General features: G+C 52.5%; 5 protein-coding genes across 5 annotated transcripts; 4 read left to right on the top strand and 1 right to left on the bottom strand.

Annotated features, from left to right (window-relative positions):
• Nucleotides 1-1,069: 1,069 nt before the first annotated feature.
• Nucleotides 1,070-5,577, top strand: N7515_006881 (uncharacterized protein; the record flags this gene model as incomplete). The annotated part of the gene is made up of 3 exons (XM_056667625.1): nucleotides 1,070-1,284; nucleotides 1,362-4,227; nucleotides 4,282-5,577. 3 exons carry the CDS (start codon nucleotides 1,070-1,072, stop codon nucleotides 5,575-5,577), a joined length of 4,377 nt encoding a protein of 1,458 aa, XP_056521221.1.
• A 5,618-nt stretch (nucleotides 5,578-11,195) lies between these two features.
• Nucleotides 11,196-12,383, top strand: N7515_006880 (BAG family molecular chaperone regulator; the record flags this gene model as incomplete). Its single annotated transcript, XM_056667624.1, has 1 exon — nucleotides 11,196-12,383. One exon carries the CDS (start codon nucleotides 11,196-11,198, stop codon nucleotides 12,381-12,383), a length of 1,188 nt encoding a protein of 395 aa, XP_056521220.1.
• A 1,175-nt stretch (nucleotides 12,384-13,558) lies between these two features.
• On the top strand, nucleotides 13,559-15,224 carry N7515_006879 (uncharacterized protein; the record flags this gene model as incomplete). Its single annotated transcript, XM_056667623.1, has 2 exons — nucleotides 13,559-13,654; nucleotides 13,758-15,224. The coding sequence occupies 2 exons, from the start codon at nucleotides 13,559-13,561 to the stop codon at nucleotides 15,222-15,224; spliced, it is 1,563 nt and encodes a 520-aa protein (XP_056521219.1).
• Nucleotides 15,225-16,339: 1,115 nt separating this feature from the next.
• On the top strand, nucleotides 16,340-16,781 carry N7515_006878 (glutaredoxin; the record flags this gene model as incomplete). The annotated part of the gene is made up of 2 exons (XM_056667622.1): nucleotides 16,340-16,490; nucleotides 16,627-16,781. 2 exons carry the CDS (start codon nucleotides 16,340-16,342, stop codon nucleotides 16,779-16,781), a joined length of 306 nt encoding a protein of 101 aa, XP_056521218.1.
• A 340-nt stretch (nucleotides 16,782-17,121) lies between these two features.
• On the bottom strand, nucleotides 17,122-18,351 carry N7515_006877 (chalcone isomerase domain-containing protein; the record flags this gene model as incomplete). The annotated part of the gene is made up of 1 exon (XM_056667621.1): nucleotides 17,122-18,351. The coding sequence occupies one exon, from the start codon at nucleotides 18,349-18,351 to the stop codon at nucleotides 17,122-17,124; it is 1,230 nt and encodes a 409-aa protein (XP_056521217.1).
• Nucleotides 18,352-18,563: the final 212 nt, after the last annotated feature.

Genomic DNA, 18,563 nt, shown 5'->3' with positions numbered 1-18,563 from the left:
GTAAATTAACCTTCTAACCTGGATGTACTGTGTAGATAATAGCTCATGATGATGACGAGCTCCAGATACTTCAAAATAATGCCTGAGGGATCGCCAGGCGGAGGTCACACTAAGTACACGAGGTATGGATAGTACAAGTAATACAAGTAAGGCACATGATCATTTCCCCAGGGTACATGATGTAGTAGGTAGGTTCAGGTACAGAACCAAGTACCACCGAGCTAGCCTGATGACTACATTACATTCCAATACCAAATCAATACCCGCCTATTGATACGCGCCGTTTCATTTCAATGCAATTGACGTTCCTCACCTCAATCAATCCCTCAATGGGCTTCATCTAATAAAACATTCTCCTTCCTTTGATCTCATTCTAATTCATCTTTCTCTCCTCATTCATTTACCCAAATTTAATACTTCTAACCACCCCATAATAATTTCAATTCACTTGCCACTTTTTATCATTTGCCCCCCCCCCCCAATTCCCCATCTTCCCTCTCCCTATCTCAAAGATCTGTGCACTCAGTTCTTTGTCTCAGTCCTGACTTTCTGTAAGTACCTTATTGTTTTTGGCGTTTTCTTCTCTTCTCCCACCCCAAATCTTCTGAAGAGACCAAAGCGATTTGAGGTCCGGTGCAACTTCAAAAGCTGCATGATCCCTGTCACTAGTTTCCTACACTCTCAAAACTACTCTTATTCGTTCCAAGCCACAATCAGGTGTTGGCCAGCGAATTGAATTACTCTGACGCTGGTGCCCGAACGCCTTGCTTTACTCGTTGCGTTGGTCGTGTTGGTTTCCCTCCAGTCCCTCCTGTCCTCCGTTTCGTTGATTTTCCTACCCATCCCCACCCTCCCTGATCGACTCGAAATCACGGTTCCACACCAGCACCTAGTATCCGCCTTTTTTTCCCTCTTTTACCCGATCAGCAACCCGTCTTGACTGAATTTCTTGTGTCTCTACGTCGCTAATATTGTGATATTCTCACAGTCGCGTGAGATCACTCCAGCGAATGCTAATCCTCAAACAACTTTCGCGGATTGCTCAATCCCCACTGATGGGGTATCTGCTATGAATCCCGAGCAGTTCCCCAACCCGGGCGCGGGGCCTGGCCGGCCAGCCCCGACCGCAGCGATGAGAATGAAGGCCAACATGCAGATTCCCAAGGGCGACAACCCGCAGTCTATGATGGCGTACGTTGCGCAAATGTTGCAGAGTCAGGGACCGTATGGAGGATGGAAAGCCGACGTCCCAATCAAAGCTCGCGCCGCCAATGTTTATCAGATGTAAGTTGTTTCTTCGACCTTTTGACTGCGCGCGTTTGATGCTGTCTGATCTAACCTCGCTGTTTGGATTTTTTTAGGATCACCTCACTCCGTTTGATCCAACCTCGTATCGACCTACACCAAGCGGCCCAGGCGGCCATGACCTTTGAGCTGAAAGCGTTCACCAAAGCCAACGAAAAAATGGAATATGACAAGGAATGCAAGGAAAAGCTCCTGCACATCAGAAGTACTCGAGAGCGACAGGCCGCAGTTGCTTACCAGAGTGGAATGATTCCTCAAACAGGCGCCGGACAAAACCAGATGACCGGCGCTTTTCCGCAGCACCCAGGCATGCAAGCCTCCCCGATTCCTGGTCAACCGCAGATGGGAATGGGGATGAATGGACAAAATCAGCAGGTGGCTATGCATCAACAACAGCAGCGCCAACAACAGCAGTCGCAGGCAATGCTCCAGCAGCAGCAGCAGCAGCAGCAGCGGGCCCAACAGCGCCCCGGAAACGGAATCCCCATGGTCGACGAACTCAGCACCCTTTCAGCTCAAGATCTCGACCACGTTTCTCGATTGGCAAACGAGATGTTGAACAAGACGAGCCCAGAGGATATGGAAAAGATCAAAATGAACTTGTCCAACATGACTCCTGAGCAACGCCAATACCTGGCACGAAAAAACCTGGAGCCCATGACCTATTTCTTTCGCTCCCAGGCACTCAATCAGATCAGACGTCATCGTCGCACTCGACTAGAGATGGGGGGACGTGCGCCAAGTGCTGGTGTGGATGCAAGTGGCAACATGATGGGTGACCAGATGATGAACAACCCACATCAACGCCAAATGCTCCAAAATATGTTGAATCTCCAACGAAATTCTGCGTTCCCGGGAAACCCTGGTCAGACGATGGAGCCTCCGAACTTCATGGGCAATGTAGAGAACATCCAGGGCCAGCAAGCTGATGGCCTGCGTTCCCAGGAAGCTGGTCAGCTAGTCGTTCCTGCGAGCTCTACGCAAATAAATCAGGCTCCGTTCCCTAACAACAACATGTACCCGCAGCAGATGGGTCAGAACACCCAGGCGAACATGAATGGCAACAATCCCAACGCTCAGGCCCAGTTTCTTGCTCAACAACATCTGCAGGGTGGGTCCAACACACCCCAGAATCAAATGCAGTTCCAGGCGCAACAGGCACAGGCCCAGGCTCAGGCCCAGGCCCAGGCGCGTGCACAGGCAGCTCAGAAGGCTCAGATGGCTATCTCTGGCCATGGTGGACAAGGGAACCCCCAAGCGCAGTCCCAGATGAATGGGCAGAGCCCAGCCATGACGATGCTGAATCAACCCATGGCCCCAGCTCAGATGTCACCGGTACAGGTACCCGCCCAGGCCCGACCACCGTCCCGATCCGCGAACATGGGCCAGCATCCAACCGGGGTTGCAGGACAGGCTGCGATGCAAGGTCGGCCACCAATGCCGAACAACATCCCACCACACATCCAAGAGCAACTTTCCCGCATGACCCAGGAGCAAGCTCAAGCTTTCATGATGCAACATCGTCGTGCTGCTCTCAACAACATGGCTCGAGCTACTCCAGGTCCGCAGCCTCAACCAGGTCAAGCCCCGTCGATGCTCAATAATCAGATGGGCAATGCCATGATGAGGGGCCCAATGGGAGGTGTCCCACAGGATCTGAACCCGGCAGGACTACCCCAAGGCCAGCAGCAAATGACCCCTCAGCAACGTCAACAGCGCCAGAATGAAGCTTACAAGCTCCAAATGCTGCGCCAACAAAACAACGGCGTGGAGATGACTCCGGAGCAAAGCAAGCAAATGGACCGCGTCACTTTCCCTCCATCCCTCCTGAACATGAACGGCACCTCAATGCAGGTCCCTAATCACGTCAAGTCTTGGGGTCAACTCAAGCAATGGGCTATCTCGAACCCTCAAATTGCAAGCCCCAACGACCTTCCGCGTCTTATGATGCTCCAAAAGCTCCATCTAGGCCAGCTCATCGCAAACTCTGGTGGTCAAGTCAGAGATCAGAATGGGCAGGGTCCAGCGGCAACCCCCTTTCAAAGTACCCAGATTCCGTTTGCGAATGCGCCAGGCTTCCCTCCTGGTCAGCAACCCGCCCCTTTCAATATGCCAGCCATACGACCAATATCCGCTCAAGAGATCCAAATGGCTCGTCAGAAGCTGGGGCAGCAGGCGTCAAGTCTCACCGACGAACAGATTCGCGAACTCTTGTATCGTAATCGTCAGAAGCATATGATGCAGGCCGCCCAGAACCGAGCAATGCAACAGGAGGCAAACGCGCAGCCTGGTCAACTCGGTCACCCAATGGCGCAACCTGTGATTCCTGCAGCACAGCCTGTTCAGCAAGCCAAGCCGCAACCTTCCCTCCAACAGCCGCAGTCGACACCCCAACCAGCGAATACCAAGATGCAGGCTGGCACCGCAGCCAAGGGTGGTAGAGCTGCGACCGGGAAGCAGCCCTCGAAGAAAAAGGCGACTACCGATGATACAGAAGCTCCGGCCATGGCTACTCCCCAGATGAATCACCCAGCAGCTGTTCCAGGGGCCCCCGGAAGTACGCCTCAACGGCCTAGTCTACCTTTCAGTCAGGAACAGCTTGCACAAATGACCCCTCAGCAACGAGCCCAGGTTGAGATGAGCATGCGGAGGCAGCAGCAAGGTCGAAATCCGGTTCCCAGTAGAGCAGCCGCTGAGGAGGCCTGGAACAGGAACCTGCCGCCTCAGGTTATGGAGGTTTACAACGAAATTGCCAACAACATGCCACCCGCAATGCCTGTGCCCCTTTCACCGGAGCAGAAGGCTACTATGACCAAGCAACTGCGCGAAGCCGTGGAGCTCCTGGGTCGCTTGGATGTTTTAGTACAATGGTACTCAAAGCTGTCCGGCCAGGAGCCCAATGTGAAGAGTCTCCTCAACATGGTACGTTCTCATTAAACCATATAGGCGTTTATTTACTGATCTGATGTCACTTAGCGTATCCAATTGATGAGACAATTCAAGCCCACGCAGGACTGGGTTGTCAATGAACACCTCACGTTGAAACCTGAGTTCGTTCAGGGTGCCATCCTTTTCATACGGAAGTTGTTCACGGTGATGATCTCTCGCATGCGCCCTAATGCCGCGCAGCCTCCTGGTTCCACAGCCCCGGCGCAAGGTAACATGCCAGTGTTGAATGCGACGAACTTGCAGCAATTGCAGGCTCAGGAAGAAGCCCTTCAGAGGGCCCGGCGCGCCTCTAGTCAATCCGCAAACCCTCCTGCTGCACCTTTTGCAGCACCATCGCCAAGAGGTGTCCCTCAGTATGCTTCGGGGGGACTTGCTCCCGAAAACCTCAAGCTGCCTCCTCCGAAGAAGCGAAAGCAGTCCCATGCCGTGGCATCGTCACCGGTTCAACCCACCGCAACTCCTGGCGGTGCAGCGGCGAAATACAACAAAGCGGTGGCAGATGCTACCTCTAGTGCCGCGGCTATGGCGGGTGCTTTCAAATGCACTGTGGTTGAGTGCCAGAGCCATTACCAGGGATTCCCCACACAAGCTGCTCTAGACAAGCACGTTGAGGAAAGCCACCAACCAGAGGAGCAAGATATCTTCGACGATTACATCAACTATTACCATGAAAGTCTCTCAATCGGTCTGGGTCTCAATCCCAACGAAAGTTCGGAAGCCCAACCGACATCTACGCTTCCACCAGCACCATCCTCGACAAAGCCTGGTGCAGCACCATCACCTGCCAAGCAGGGTACGGCCACTCCTCTCAACGCAGTCAAGACTGCCTCTCCGGCACCCGCTCAGCTGCTCACTCCGCAGACGTCATCGGTCAAGGGAGTGAAGCGTGCTGCTGACACGGATGAAAGGAAGGATTCTAGCGGCAAACCGGAGGAGACAGAGGCGAAAGACGCCTGGGCGAAGTGTCCCACCTCGCTGAACAACATCCACGATACCTTCGCAGCAGCTCTGGCCTGCACAGATCTACCTCCGCTGGCTTATGACTCGGTCGAGGAGTTTACAAAAAATTCCACCCCAGTCGATGAGTGGCTTGCCCTGGCTAGCCTGACTCCCCCTAACGAGGCCGAGGAGGCGGCTTTCCTGGAGAAATTCTATGAGCCTTGGGACGACGAGTCCATTGCCTTGGCTGCGAAACGGATGGCTATCCCACCTGAGATTCAGGTCAAGGGTAAGGGCCCTTTGGGTCAGCTTGAGGTTGACTGGGATGCGGTTGAGCGTCTCAAGAAGGAAGGGATCAAGATCAGCATGCCAACACCTGAATGACTTGAGGTCCTTCCGTGAATTTTCGTTGCATATGTATCCACCCGGGAGGTCTCATTATGAATCTGTTCGTTTACATATCCACTTTAGGTACCATTAATGGAATGTTCGTCACATGTCGACATGTCTTGCCAGCCTGTGACAGATACTGTAGTTAGTACATAGTGTAGTGGGGGGTTACAGCTCATCGAATGTCAAAATGGAGCCGCTAATTCTTAGCGGTATTTGGCAAACCCGTAACAAGTATTAACCCCGTCCCGGATAGTGTTAATCCGGTCTCCGATAGTTCATCGAATCTCCAACCTCAGGCAATCTTGGAGGTTCGCTCAGCATTTGGAGGTCTGAATAGGCGGCTGGCCGCCTCGCCCCTGTGGGCAAGCAGTCCCTCCTCGGTTCGAATCCAGCTTTTTATGTACATCGTACGGGGCGCATGCGCCTCCGCCCGCAACTCCCATCGTTAACCTCAATCCACTGGTGCTAGGCCCCGTCCGCCCAGCTTGGTGACAGGTCTTAGTGCATGTCACTAAAAGTTATTATTTTTTTTTCCTTTCTTCCTCCTCCTTCCCCTATCTTAGCAGTAGTAGGGACCCTCCGAGCAGCTGTCTAGCTATAGAGCTACGTCCCTTCGTCTCCTTCTCGGTGTCCCCCCTGTGTGGGTCTCGTGTGGCCACATGTTGCCGCCCTCTAGCTCTCTTGCGAGCCTGTTCTCACCCAGTCGTCCCAGGTTGAAGAACCAAGTTGCCAGTCGCTGGGCGGAGCCATCCCGGGAGAGCGCTGCCCTTAGGGAGTGTCCGTCAGGAAGATCCAGGCCAGCCAGGCCTTCTCTTTCTGGCGTGTATCGTGGGCAGCGGAGCGTGAGGTGTGCGAACGTTTCCGGGGCGCAGCCCTCTTGACAGAGCGGAGATTCGACATGTGGGACTCGTCTGCGATGAAGGAACGCATTTAACCCGATCGCTCCTGTGCGTGCTTGGGTGAGGAGCGAGCTCTTAGCTTTGGTAAGCCCCGAATGTACATTGACTTTGAGAGGGTTGAGCATCGGGTCTAGATCGTAGCCATCTGCTGCTTCATTGTGGATAGGTGTCGCCTGATATGCCCCAATGACAGCCCGGAGACATTTGGTCTGAGCCGTGAGCAGGGACTTGGCGGGGCTCCGGGGGTTGCCGTCCATTGGTGTTGGTGTGTGCCATGCGCTGGCGCCGTACGCCATCACGCTTCGGATGACCTTGGTGTAGATTTCCCTGGCCTTAGAGACACGGACACCCCAGGTTTTGCCGGCGAGCCGGGTGAGTGCCAGTGATTGGGTTTCGAGTTTGGTGCGAACCCTCTTAGCGTGCTCCTTGAAGGATAGCTTCCGGTCCAGCCAAACTCCGAGAAACCGGGCTGACTCCACAGGGGCCAGGGTAGCCCGGCCCCCGTCGAGGATGCGGACTCCTTCCGTCCGGGGAAGGCGCGTCCTGGAAAAGTGAACCAGCTCGCTTTTCTCTGGTCCAAATCTCATGCCTCTTTCTTTAGCCCCCTCGTCGCAGACCCCGTAGGCGTGTTCCAGGATCCTGCAACAGGTTGTAGTGTCTTTCGCATATGCCAGGAGATTTGTGTCGTCCGCGAAACCGATAGTGGCTAGGCCGCTGATGCTGCTCAGTCTCCTGTACAGCGACGTCGCAAACAGGATGAAAAGGATGGGTGACAGCGGAGAACCTTGGGGCGTGCCTTGCGTTAGTACTTGTCGTGCTGAGGTCTACTCCCCGACCTACAGATGGGCTTCAGAAGGGATAGATCGACAGAGGTAGCAATCAGGATGGTCACGGACGTCGTACACACAGCATGGCAACATAAGGCCTGCGCCTCACTGCTACAGCTCGATCTGGTCGGGGCGTTCGACACGGTGGATTGGTCATGGCTGCTGTCGACGCTCCGTGACCTTGGTCTCCCGAAGCGTCTTGTGAAATGGCTGGCAAGCTACTTTACAGAGAGAACGGTCTGCCTCCGGTTTGACGGAGCGACCTCAGCACGACAAGTACTAACGCAAGGCACGCCCCAAGGTTCTCCGCTGTCACCCGTCCTTTTCATCCTGTTTGCGACGTCGCTGTACAGGAGACTGAGCAGCATCAGCGGCCTAGCCACTATCGGTTTCGCGGACGACACAAATCTCCTGGCATATGCGGAAGACACTACAACCTGTTGCAGGATCCTGGAACACGCCTACGGGTCTGCAACGAGTGGGCTAAAGAAAGAGGCATGAGATTTGGACAGAGAAAAGCGAGCTGATTCACTTTTCCAGGGTGGAAGTCCAAGAGAAGACGGAAACTCGACGATGCGAGGGAGAGACGAAGCCACGGTGGGGAAGCAGCATATGGCTACGATCTAGACCCGATGCTCAACCCTCTCAAAGTCAATGTACATTCGGGGCTTACCAAAGCTAAGAGCTCGCTCCTCACCCAAGCACGCACAGGAGCGATCGGGTTAAATGCGTTCCTTCATCGCAGACGAGTCCCACATGTCGAATCTCCGCTCTGTCAAGAGGGCTGCGCCCCGGAAACGTTCGCACACCTCACGCTCCGCTGCCCACGATACACGCCAGAAAGAGAAGGCCTGGCTGGCCTGGATCTTCCTGACGGACACTCCCTAAGGGCAGCGCTCTCCCGGGATGGCTCCGCCCAGCGACTGGCAACTTGGTTCTTCAACCTGGGACGACTGGGTGAGAACAGGCTCGCAAGAGAGCTAGAGGGCGGCAACATGTGGCCACACGAGACCCACACAGGGGGGACACCGAGAAGGAGACGAAGGGACGTAGCTCTATAGCTAGACAGCTGCTCGGAGGGTCCCTACTACTGCTAAGATAGGGGAAGGAGGAGGAAGAAAGGAAAAAAAAATAATAACTTTTAGTGACATGCACTCAGACCTGTCACCAAGCTGGGCGGACGGGGCCTAGCACCAGTGGATTGAGGTTAACGATGGGAGTTGCGGGCGGAGGCGCATGCGCCCCGGACGATGTACATAAAAAGCTGGATTCGAACCGAGGAGGGACTGCTTGCCCACAGGGGCGAGGCGGCCAGCCGCCTATTCAGAGTAAGAATACAAATAAATAGATTGATCGAAAAGATTAAGAGAAGTGTTCGATCTTCCACTGTATCGAAAAAGGGAGGCAAAAAAAAATGCCCTCGTCCAGGATCGAACTGGAGACCTTCGGATGTCAATCTTGTTACCAAGAATGTCATATGAAAAGTATATGAGACCAACGTCATAACCAACTAGACCACGAAGGCTTGATATTTTTCAATAAGCAGAATTGGTTATATCAAGGGTACGCCAAATGCACTTTTACCTACCCGTAGACGACTTCTGGACGATTCCTGAATAGTTACACAGACTACTACCTTGATCATAATTGTCATTGACATAGTGTATTAACATGGATATCTCTTTTTGTGCAGCACACCAATGGTTATTGAGGAAAGATGGGTGGCAGGTGAATATAACCCCATGGACGTTCCACGTTGTATATCTGATAGGCGATCGAGGTCAATGGAATGTGGTTACTCAATAGTCGACAAAACCTCGATATCTCGCAAGAAGAGATACCCAGCAAACCAACAGAAGGAACATCTGCTGCCGTTAAGCCCATATCATATATACTATGTTCAAAAATGCCGTGTCATATTACAGTAGCGTGACCTGAATCCGTTATAGGCAGCCTTAGCGGCTTCAGGCATTGCCATTTCTCCAGGCAGCTCTATGCCACAGACATCCTTCGAAGCAGCACAATCTACGGCTGGCAAGAAGGTCGGTATATGCTTCGGGTACCCAGAAAGGAGGAATTGCTTGAAATGGCGGATCATACGTATTAAGGTAATGATGGTTTATCAGACTCTTTCGGTTTGTTCACCTTCTATCTAGAACTTTGGTTTTCTGATAGAATATTATAGAATATCAACATTCTCGCGTTATCTTCCACACTGAATGAATCATGTTCACATCCACCAAGGCATAGAGAATGTGGAAAGGAACGAAGGACACATATCATTTAGAATATCAGTGCAAGTGACAGCTGTATGACGTAGAAAACTTGGCTTTTGAGGACGATTTTCAGAGTGAGTGACGGCGGGCGTGCAGCTATTCTATCACCTTCTCATTGATGAGATCGAAATTTCACAGAACACTGCTCTATAATGTCAGTAATCCTGTAAACTGACCCCAAGAACATGCGTGCATACGTTACGCAGCAAGAGTCCCAATTTCGTTGATTCACATGAAACTCCGAGAAGAGAGAATTATCCAAGGCCCGTATGACCACGGACCACTGGCGCTTTCGAGGCTGCTTCAAGCCTCACGTCCTATGCCCCTTGGGCCCTTGTTGACTGATGAATGGAAACCCGGTATCTCGATCCATATCAGAAATAGCGTGTCCAGGCGTAGTTGGGAAAGTTGTCATTGGCGGGAAACGGGGATAGGTCCCAGGCGGATTGAGCGAAATATCACGTGCACGGCTCTCTATATCCCTTTCCGCGCCAGATTGTCTGTTACTGTGCTTCTCGATAAGTTCCCATTATAAGATAGCCGATGGTAGCGATGCCGATCCCGATTGCTGTCCAGGTCAGCGAAGACACAGTACATTTGGACCAAGAATAAGAGCATTCTTGAGCAGTTGTGGTCATCTTGGCTTCGACTGTTGATGAAGATTGAAAATTCTGGGGAAATGGAGTGACACAAAGCTGCAAATAGAGGGATAACATGAGAGGTTTGTACTTTGTATGATGGAATATGTTTTGTATGATGGCCATAATCGACCGCTTCCATAAACGCCTATGCCTAAGAGTAATTACATAGTACAGTATAACCACTCCCCAAAGCCAATCCGTGATCCTGACGAGTACAGTGACGGCTCAATCCCAAAATGGGTTACTAGTATGCTCAGACGGAACATGATTCCATGGCTGGTCATGTTTATATGACATACCTAACCGAGTTCGGTTCAGCTCAGAATTTGCGACTGAGAGCTACACAGTATTTAGGGCCACCCGTCAGAAAAACCGGTCCCACCACTCTATGCGTGAATTCGGCAACCCAGGATCTCAACAATCACGGACCTCAACATCTTCAGACCTCCAACGATTATAGATACAAAGTGTAATATCACTTATTTATTATATTAAAGTTGCCACGCCTCCTAGAACGCGAAATCTTATGCGTTGAACGTGCTGGTGGGCAATGTCGAGTGTATCGGGTGAAGTGTCTTTCCCGCAATCTTGGGTCGAGCGCGGACGCTTCAATCTCGACGACCTTGAGTCAGGAATGGTCAATAGTGCGAAATGTGATGGATGTAAAGAAGAAGATTCTGTAGGCCAAGTTTTGAGATAAAATCCGACGTGGTGGTCGAGACCTTATGATTCAAAGAGAGAGGCTCGTTTCGTTGATTTCTCCGGTTTTTCGGACGGGTGGCCCCAAATAGACCTCAGACTAAACATTTGAGCTGAACCTAACTTGGTTAGGTACGTCATGTGATCCCACATGACTCAGCCAATCATGTTTGATCTGAGCTGAAATAACGGTAGAGTGACCTATCTGGGATCGGGGGCGCAATTACTTCAGAATCACCTGCTCTCTCTTCCCCTCCACAAAGATCCATGAATTTACTGCCTCCGACCCTCGCTCAGTCCACCTTGGGCGAAAAGTGCGCAGTCTATATAGGTCACATCACCGACGTCCTCCCTGTTCGATTGCATTCTGCCCGCCTCCGACTGGATCCTCTTATTGCCCACCTGTCCACCACACCCCTCGGTGCCCTCGCGCAAAAGCTGCCGTTCGCCGCTGAAAACCAACTTCCAGCCCTTCTTGCAGCCGTTCTCGTCTGCCTAATCACTGCCGCCACGATGAGCTGGCGCAACCCCTTTAGCATGCTACGCCGCTCGCCGAGTTACGCACCCGCATCCGATCCCCAGGTCAACGATGAGCACTTCAGCTATATCACACCCGGAGACATCTTGGATCCCCCAGTGGATGACACCGAGCCAGATATAATTGCCCTCCGCCATCGTGGCACCATCTATCCATTGCAGTTCCGCGCATACGCAATTGACGACGGTGTCCTGACCATTGGAGATATACGAGAAGCGGCCGCGAAGAGCACGGGAGCTCCAGCACCTGGCTGTGTGAGACTGCTTTACAAGGGCAAGTTGTTGAAAAATGACGCCCGTACATGCAAAGCCGAGGGCCTTAAGCAGCATTCAGAGGTGCTGTGCGTCGTCTCCGAAGTAGGCGCAGGCACCCCGAGCGATGTCTCCGATGACAGCGGACGGAGCATTCCCACCACCACATCAGTACCAGCACCCGCACCGACCCAGCCGTTCCGCCCTAGCAGTGCAGAAGCCTCGTCCCCACCGACACCTCCCAGCGGAAAGAGCAAGAGCTCGAGAAAGAAGAAGAACAACCGCAAGAAGGCGCCAGTGGCCACAGAGCCACCCGCTACGTCTCGCCCGCCACGACCTACCTCGTCCGGCCACTCAGGCCAACCCGCGTTACCACCCAACATCAAGTTACTCCATTCCCCCCTGGAACAGATCACTGCTTTGGCCGGGTGGCTCCATCAGGAGATGATCCCGCTTTGCGAGGAATACGTTGCGGACCCGCCCTCCGACCCCAAGAAGCGACAATACGAGTACGGTAAACTGAGCGAGACGATCCTCGCACAGGTCGTGTTGAAGGCGGACGGAATCGAGCCGGATGGCAATGAGTCGACCCGCAATGCGCGCCGAGCCCTTATCAAGGATGCACAGGCGGCGCTCAGCAGGCTGGATACGGTTGCAAAGCTATAGAGGTGACCAAGTGCTCTTGAATCGCTATTTTTTTGTGTGCATAGTTCATGGGAGATTCGAATTTGGCTTTTGAACACAGGATCCAGAGATGTATAGACGTTTTGTACCTATCTCATTCTGGGGAGCGGGGGGAGGAAAGAGGGGCTGCCTTAGGAGTTCCCTCTTGCTGGGTTTTGTCCACCCCACGGGATGTTTCTTTGCATGGAAGAGGATCGGCGTCTTTGTGATATGTCAACTTTTTGCGATTTTCCCCAAGATTAAACCTGTCAAACCGATTTGCCCGCATGTATACACTTTTTCCTTTCTTTCAATGTACAAAGCAAGTGGAGTTCTGGAGTTCCCAACCGTTACAACGTACATTATCACACGTATGTTATTACTAGGTACGGAGTAGATACCGTCTAGTTAGCGGCAATCTTGAGGTGATCAACATGGTTCAGGGGCGATGCACGGCCCAGCGCTCGATGAGAATTCTGACTTTTTTCCCCGTTATGTTAAATGTACGGAGTACGACATGGGTTCAGGGTTATTGAACTTGGAATCGATTATTGATTGATATGCTGTGAATTTAACAAAATCATGCCTGACAGGATGCATTGACTAAAAATACAGGAGTGTAGTAAAGAATACCCACGATAAATACGGAACCTCGGATGGGGTCTAGGCATATTGAAAGTCGATTCCCAGCAGTTCCCAAGACTATTCCTAGTCTGGCTATCTTTCTCCTTTGAACTTCTTTCCTTCTCTTTCTCTGGGAATTCGCGTCATAGTCTTTCATTTTTCTCTTTCTCTCTTCATTCTCATCAATCCCTGCCTGATAATCATATCCCCTTGTCTCAACCTCCCCGGACCCCGCGAGATAACCTCGAGACATTCCACGGCATTTCAAACCTTCCCCGCCCAGAGCTCTTCAACCGTGGAACGAGTCACCACATCGACTGGAAATTACCTCGTGGGAAGAATCTGCCGAAGATCTCGATTTCGAACGATTGACTCTGTTGACAATTTGCTACTTTCGGCTTGGACCCCTTACGCTTCTCCACCGACTTTTGCACCTGGCATGGCTTGATCCTTTACCACATTCAATCCCATTTCAAATCATTCTAGCAATCGCTACTTAACCCGGGTTTCAGCTGGACTGGCCTTATTTTCCTTTGTGACAATAACTTTCTGGGATGGCGGGTGTCGCGACAGCAGCATATTCTGGAGATGCCTTAGCATCGCCTGTGGATGACTCGCAGTGGGATTTTGCAGTGCCACTAGGACACGAGGTAAGATTGATCTCGTTGAGTTCCATTCTTTGGCAATGGAGTTTGAAAACGTGGTAAAAAAAAAGGAAGAATGGCGCTGATCTCCTTTTTTTCACCCCCGCAGGAAAACTACAACACCAAACTACGCAACTCGCACGACTCGAATTCCATCCGCCCAAAATCTCTTCGGAAGCGTAACTCGAACGGCTCACATAGCTCCTCGCTCTCCCGTGCCGTCAACGCACACGAATCACCGTATTTGGGCTCGAACAGAGGACGCAGGGATCGGAGTCTCACTCGACATGGGAGCGAGATGGGCAGTGTGAAAGATGCTACTGGATACGATACAGTTGTCCGTAAAGAGCCCGAGGAGACCAGGGATGGTCTGAGGTTGTACCTGGACGTGCATACGAACCAGGAAAAATGGATCCACCGGGACAAGCTGGCAAAGATCGAGAGCGAGGAACTCCACCAGGCGGCCATTCTCTTCCAACGACGGATGAGAGGAGAAAGCAAATCGAGTGCGGGACGTGGGAGGAGTCACGAGGCACATCAGAGCGCTACGAACTGGACTGGCACGGTGACATCGTCCACCGGAGAATACTCCGAGCCATGGCCGGACATGGGGCAAGATCGTACTCGGCACGTGGATGACGAGGTAGAAGAGGAACGGAAACACTGGGATCTCCGTCGACCGGAGGAGATTGCGGCGGACGATGCAGCCACCAGCATCTACAGCCACGCGAGCTTTGGAAAAAGCGCCTCCCGAATACCTATTTCGACGGCCAGTCCGGTTCCAATTCCCATAGGCCGCGATTCTCGCAGTTCACGGAGCCGCGCCGCCACAGATGAAGATGACCGGTCCTCACGCGGCCGTAGAGCCAGTGAACCTATCAACGTTGAAAACATTGCTTCGACTCCTTCGCCAGTAAGTCGACCAGGCAGCCGCGGGTTCAATACCACACAGAATACCCCCGGCAAGAAAACCCCTGGAAAGGCTGCAGGCTCCACCAATCGCAAGACCTCTGCTCCGCCCACCAACAGGAAGGCAAGCACACCTCGATCTCGTGCCGTCTCCGGCAACACCACCGCGCGACCTACCACCCGGTCCGGCGAGAGCCGCCCTCCAACTGCTGCAAATCGACCCGAAGGAGATCCGCCTTGGTTGGCAACCATGTACAAGCCTGACCCTCGCCTGCCACCCGACCAACAGATGATCCCAACCGTCGCCAAAAAGATCATGCAGGAACAGTGGGAGAAGGAAGGTCGGACTCCAAACACTTACGATCGCAACTTCGAGCCCCTGGCCGTGCATGCCGTGGACGCACCACCTCCTGTCCCGACCCCGGCTGAGCCCGAACCGGAACAGCAGAATAGCGAATCCCTACAGCTTGAAGAATTGCCACCTCAACCGTCAAAGAGCCCCGAACCGCGCCGCCCGAATACGAGCACCGGCTACAGCACTATGCCGAAGATGCAAGAGACACCTCCAATGGGGCTGAACCCCAACCCCAACTGGAACCCCCCTGTTGTCACCGCGCAGCCGCCAGAGAAGAAAGAGAAGGGCTGTGGATGTTGCATTGTGATGTAAACCCCCATTTCTCCTATCTCATTCTCTCATCTATCCCACCAACATACTTTTGATATTTGCACATCTGCTTGGTTCCATTCTCTGTCATTTTTTTCCCCCTTTTCAGCGTCTCCGGCGGGATGGTGTTCAGTCGGTTTTGTTCTGTGACTTAATATCCCGCGATCAAGGGCACATTCTTCGCCCCAATTCCTTTTAATTCGATCCTTCAGCACCATGAGCATGGGTTCCTTTTTCCTTCCCCGTCTATCCATTCCTTGATATTCCACTTCTCTTTTCCGGTGATCATTGTCCTCCCTGCCAATTGGCACAAGGACCACCCCCCAAAACTCGCTCCAGCTGCGATGGCCAGAATGGGACTCAAGAGCTACATCTCGACGACTATGAAATCAAGATGTATGCGCTTTCTCTTGAGACATACCTTGTACCCGCCGCTGCCTTTTCCAACTCGATGCCAAATTTTCCTTTCATGTTTCTAATCTTTTGGTTCTGTATTTCTTTCCGGACCATACTTGAAGCCTGTTTCGCCATATTCCCATTCTTGCTAGCGCTTTTCTCTTCTTTATTTTCTCTGCTCTGCTCTGCTCCTTGGTAAGAGCAGTCATATGCCTGGATCCAATTGCATTCTAAATGCCAGCTACCTAGTTAATTGCTTACGGAGCTTGCCAGACGTCAGGTTGAATGAATACAACACACATGCAAAGAATGGACTATTTGTAATCTTATGTGGCGTATATAACTAGCAAGTAATCAGCAAGTCATCATTGCAAATCATATGTTAAAATATATGTACGTACATAGCTGCCTACATCTAGTTACTTCCAACAGCCAAAAAGCCCTAGTTTTATAAGCACAGCATCTAGATCTCCAATCCAGCCAAGGCTCCGAATCACCCTTCCCGCTGACAAATATCACCTGACATCATCGCCTCATCCCGCAATCCTGAACCAACCAATTCACTTCCCTCACTCGTTCGTCAGTACCCCGCCCGAAAACACCAGTACCTCATATATAAGACCATCACTCTTCCTCCCGGACTCACCATCCCACAACCACCCACCATTTCGTTCATCTTCACCCGTCTTTTCGGCTCCTTCGCCGGCCCAAGTTCCGTCGCCATGTCCGCCGCTAAGACCCGCGCCCAGTCCCTCATCGACGAGAACGCCGTCGTCGTCTTCTCGAAGTCTTATTGTCCTTACTGCGACTCTTCGAAGAAGTTGCTCAAGAGCCTCAATGCCAAGTTCACTGTGCTTGAATTGGATCAGGATGGTGAGTGGTGCTTTCTTGGTTGTTGCAATTCGGGGTCCGGGAACAGGAGTGTCAGAGCTAAGAGAGAGAGGGAGACGTTGTCCTCTCTGAAGTTTGATATAGGGATAATTGCTAATCTAAGTTTGTTTCGTTGCAGAGGAAGGATCCGCTATCCAGAGCGCACTCGCTGAGATCTCCGGCCAGCGCACCGTGCCCAATATCTACATTAAGCAGAAGCACATTGGTGGGAACTCGGACCTTCAGGCTAAGAAGGATCTGAAGGAGTTGCTTGCCGATGCTGGTGCTCTTTAAGCTCGATGTCATTATTAGTGAGATCCCATGAGGTTCGATTTGGATATACACACTTCATGAAGGTAGCTTCATAATGCACAGCGTTGCGCCTTATAACTTGGATGTAATCTCGGAATAGGATCTTCTGTTCAGTAGATTCAGTATATGTATGTTGTACAATCCAGTAGGATGCCGGGACATTGAATTGAAGGGTATCAAAGAAGCTCTAAGCTCTAAGCTCTATCATCCGAGGTTAGACGTAGTATTGAGTGGAGCTTTGCCATGTCTGAGAGAAGAAAATAAACAGGAAAAAGAGACTACTTAGAGTACAGGTATGTTGGCACAGAGAGCATAAACACATCTAGATAACCTTCTGCACAACCGTACCCAGCGGTCTCTCCACAATCCTCATCAACCCATCAACGATACTCGTGCGGGCCCCCTCACTCGCAACACTCTTGCCAGCAAGATAATTCAACCAAACAAGCCGACTAATCCTCTCATCCTCCACCCGCCCCATCCACTTAACAGGCTTATCATCACCCGGCTGGAAAAGCGCATCCAAAACGCCCCGCGAATCCCGCATCAAAACAAGCGTCTGACCCTTCGGCACCGCCTTCCCCTTCCCAGCACCAAAGACAGACTTAAAATCATTCATTGAGGTCCCAAACCTCTCATCCTGGAACTCCCCAGCTGCACCAGTAGCCGTAGCCTTCTTCGCCTGCGCGCGCGCAGTAATACCGCGCACCCACCCATCACGCAAATGCATGAAATCCGTGTTCCTCGTCGGCACGATACGGAACGCCGTGCGAACACCATCATCCTTGAGAACAGCCGACCAAACCGCATCACCGCGCTCAGCGTCCAGGAGCAACTCCCTGAGCTGCTCTCGCTCGAGCGGGACGAGCGAGGTAGCTGCTTCCGCGCCGGCGCCGGAAATGGCAGACGTTGCGTCTGTGGCGGGTGGGTGGACTGCTGTGCGGATGAGGCGCTGCTGGAGGGTTGTTATGTCTGGTTTTGCGACGTAGAGGCCGACGACGTAGACTTGGATTGAGAGGAAGGAGACGGTGCGGATGCCCAGACCCAGGAGTTGGTATTCTTCTCCTTGTGAGGGGGCGAGCTCGTCGCCTGCTTGCTTGCCTTCTGTTGCTTCGTGGGTTGGGAGGCGGATTGTGCTGGGGAAGTGCGGGATTGTGCTTGTTCCGGTGGGCACTTGCTCGAGGCCGTCTTGGCCTTGGATGGTTATTACGGAGGGTCCGCCATTCGGGAAACCGGCGGGACCGTCCATTTGCAGAGTGCCGCTGCTGCTCTTTGGCGGGGGGTTCTTGTCGGATTTGGTTTCGAGCTCGTTGAGGCCGAAGAGGTCGAGTTTGATGACGCCGTAGAGTCCGGCCGCGCAGGTGATCATGCCTGCTGCGGAGAGGATCATCTTTCGCTGGGCTTGGGCGGCGTGCTGCAGGTCTGCTGCTGCGGATCCTCGGGAGCGGAGAGGGTTACTGGTTGCATTGCGGAGGGGGTGGTGGAGAGATTTCGGGTGGATAGGCGGGTTGTGTGTAGTTGGTGCCGGGTGAGGCATTGGTAGGCCCGCCATGGGGTTTGACGGAGGGTGGAAGCCATTATGAGGTTGTTCGTTCGGTACCGTGAGGGAAGGGCAGCATTGGCGGTTGGTGACGGAGATGGGACTGTGGGGATGCACGTGATGTACTTGATCTGCGGTCATCTTCCTGGCCCCTGCTGTACATGAACCCGGGCAGGGTACTACTACTTATATGTGTCCAACACGAGATAACTACATAAATAACC

The sequence above is a fragment of the Penicillium bovifimosum genome, assembly GCF_028826915.1.
Source record: "Penicillium bovifimosum strain IBT 22155 chromosome Unknown utg000005l_segment0_segment0, whole genome shotgun sequence".
NCBI classification, from domain to species: Eukaryota; Fungi; Ascomycota; class Eurotiomycetes; order Eurotiales; family Aspergillaceae; genus Penicillium; species Penicillium bovifimosum.
The sequence above is the reverse complement of the archived record's forward strand: the minus strand, read 5'-3'. Positions and strand labels throughout refer to the sequence as shown.